Here is a 2,951-nt window from a genome sequence, read left to right as displayed (position 1 = left end):
TAACTAACTAACTAACTAACTAACTAACTAACTAACTAACTAACTAATTACTATTAATGGGCTCAATAGGACTAACCTGTATAAATAAAGGTTGAATGACTCCAAATAGGAAATGTCAATATCTTAAAGATATTGCACCATCTGTTTGTGCTCAGGTTATAAGTAAAGGATCACAACTACCACACTAATTTTTAGGTAATTATCTGTAAAGTTTGTATTTTAGCCATTTGAGTGTTTATAAGTTGGCTGTGGCAGTCATCTTAAATAGGCTGGACTCTATAAATTAATCAATTATAGACGTTACTGTAAAATTAATTCATATCTACCCAGTGGTTCATGAGATATTTTGGTAACAGACACAAACACACAGAGACATATGGAAAAACATAAAGTCTGCTTTGACCTGGGTAATAATAAGCAACAAGATTCAGGTAGACAACACGGATTGTCTGACTACAGCGTGTAATAAATATTAAAGCAAATAAAAGAAAAAGCTTAATTTTTTTATAAGCCTCTTATGTTACCAGGATTTTACAAATCTTTACATTTAGAGAGCAACTCCAAAAGAAAAAAAGAACTGAAGTGTTAGGAAACCTTTTGTTGTGCTCTAAATGTTTGTTCTCGCACATATGGAAATGATAAAGGATGGAATGTGGACATTTTTCACAGCTACTGATAAGACTCATCTTGCAGGAAAAGAAGATACAATCTATGTTAGTTAGCAACATAGTAGGTAATATACAACCCTGATTAAACTAAGAATAGACCTTCATTGTTTTTGATTTACTATTACTTTTACAGTTCTTATCATTTATCTTTATTTCAGAGTATTGGATGGCGATATTGAGAACAAGTGAGGAACCTCCAGTCCTGACCACACACGAATCATAGTTGATCCGCTGAGACACTGGAACCTTTTCAGGCCCTGAGCTGTTAGTGCAAACTACACATGATAAAGTCCTTCTCTGTTGTATCAATGTGATGCATCAACACAACACTGGTGGGAGCATATCTAGTTTCAGAGATGTCCTCATTGTATGGTTCTTTCTACAAATTAGGCCTTTTGTGAATAAAAAATATAGGACATCTCTGGTGAATGGGCATTGCTGGAATCTGAACCCTTGGTGAAATGAAAGCTAAATGCTTCTAACAGGAATACGACCCGATTAAGCATAACTGAGCAAAAATAAAAGAACAGCGAGAGAGCCAGTCAGGTATTGTCCAAACAGCAGATAAAGTCTAATTAGGTAAACACTTGTGTCAATTTGTACAAAGTGTCAGGACTTTAATAGCTTGTAGGAAAATTGGCATGGAAGTTTCTAGGTCAGGAAATAAACAGTATAGGAGGAAAGGGTTTTATACTGGTGTCAGACTTGTTTTATTGCAAGGGTTTCGCATGGCAAATTCAATGGAGGGACTTTAGCATATTAATACAGAATGAAGTTGCACAAAGATGCTTTGGTGCCGCGTGGCTCGTCTGAATGGACGAGTGGAACTCAACACCGTACTAATCAATTTTCACAACTTCAAATCCAGGCCAGAGGATTAAATTATGCATGACAAAGGATTGTGGTCAGCTTGATATGGAGAAATTTGAGCCCAAAAAAAAAAAAAAAGATTATTATTTGAACAGAGTAACATTGTTTTGGCGAGCTTTGGGGAATGGTAGGGACAGATTTCCCTTCTCTACTAGTTTTATGCTGTATAATCAATGTTCATCAATATTGTAACAGTGGAAAAACAATCTGTTTTGAAAATCTAATCTTGACATAAACCTGACATTTTGGTACAAATGTAATACATTAATTAGCATCCGTTGAATTATATATTGTTTGCACTGCATTTTTAGTTTGACTTATGACTGAATTTGATCATAATAAGCCTCATAACTGAATAGCTGTAGAAAATCCCAATTTCCCTGCAGCCCATGACATTTAATGTGTTTTTCCAATAACTCGAATGCAGAAATATATCATTGGTCACTAAATTGAATACTACTACTACTAATAATAATAATGATAATAATAATACTAATAATAATACACTTACCAAAGAATGGTGGAAGATATGACACAGTCTCCAAAAAGGGTCTTGTTTCCACCTGTCTGTCAGCGGGCAGCTGCCTGAACTGGTGCTCCATCAACATGGCCATCTCTTCAGTCCGCGCACACCGTTAGCTTTGAAATGAAAGCCAAAGGCTGCCAACCCTTCTACTTCAGATTCACTGTGAGAGAAGGAGAAGCAAAATACAAAGACACACAAACACGCACACACACTCAGGTTACCCACATTCAGCCCAGGTCATGGAGGGACATCCAGCTGCTGGCCAGCTCATGTGATCAACTTGCTGGTGATAGATCCAGGCCACCCATCACTTCTTGTCCTGTAAAAGGCACATGAAACACACAGACACACACACATATACTGTGCATACACTATCTCATGATCTAAATATAGCATAAAGATTGAGGAAGCTTAAATTTGGTCAATTACTTCTTTTTTTTTGTAATAAATTTTATTTGAAAAGCCTGTTCATTTTCCCTTAAAATATGCCAAATTTGTGGGTTGAGCAGCAGAGTTGAATATGTGGGGTGCGCACAAGAAAAACATCTACCAAAGTTGTTTTGTTTTTAGTTTTCTCTACCAATGCAAAACATTTGTTTCAGATTTTTTCTCTCGTTTAGAGTTTCTGGTATTCCAGATGTTGGCAATCAGGTGCCTGATCTGTGCCTGACTGTCAACAACCAGTGGCAATCCCACATTTCCACAGTCTGGGACTGAATTCTTTCCAGTGACCAAGCTGGTGAGCAGCATCAGAAGACTGTGTGTTACAACACGCTACTGAGGCCGCTGTTTGTTAAATGTAAATTAATAAATAAAATCAATCAATCAATCAATCAATCAATCTATCTATCTATCTATCTATCTATCTATCTATCTATCTATCTATC

At 36.4% G+C, this 2,951-nt stretch overlaps 1 protein-coding gene across 1 annotated transcript in view; it reads right to left on the bottom strand.

The window, feature by feature from the left end:
- gltpa (glycolipid transfer protein a) overlaps positions 1-2,152 on the bottom strand; it is a 3,813-nt gene extending 1,661 nt beyond the window's left edge. Inside the window, exon 1 of the mRNA XM_037680431.1 lies at positions 2,050-2,152. Within this exon, the coding sequence (XP_037536359.1) occupies positions 2,050-2,152 (103 nt within the window). The remainder of the gene's footprint in view (positions 1-2,049) is intronic.
- Between the last annotated feature and the right edge of the window lie 799 nt (positions 2,153-2,951).

This window comes from Nematolebias whitei, chromosome 8 (genome assembly GCF_014905685.2).
Source record: "Nematolebias whitei isolate Nwh7 chromosome 8, NemWhi1, whole genome shotgun sequence".
Taxonomy (NCBI): Eukaryota; Metazoa; Chordata; class Actinopteri; order Cyprinodontiformes; family Rivulidae; genus Nematolebias; species Nematolebias whitei.
This window is presented reverse-complemented; position numbering and strand designations above follow the sequence as displayed.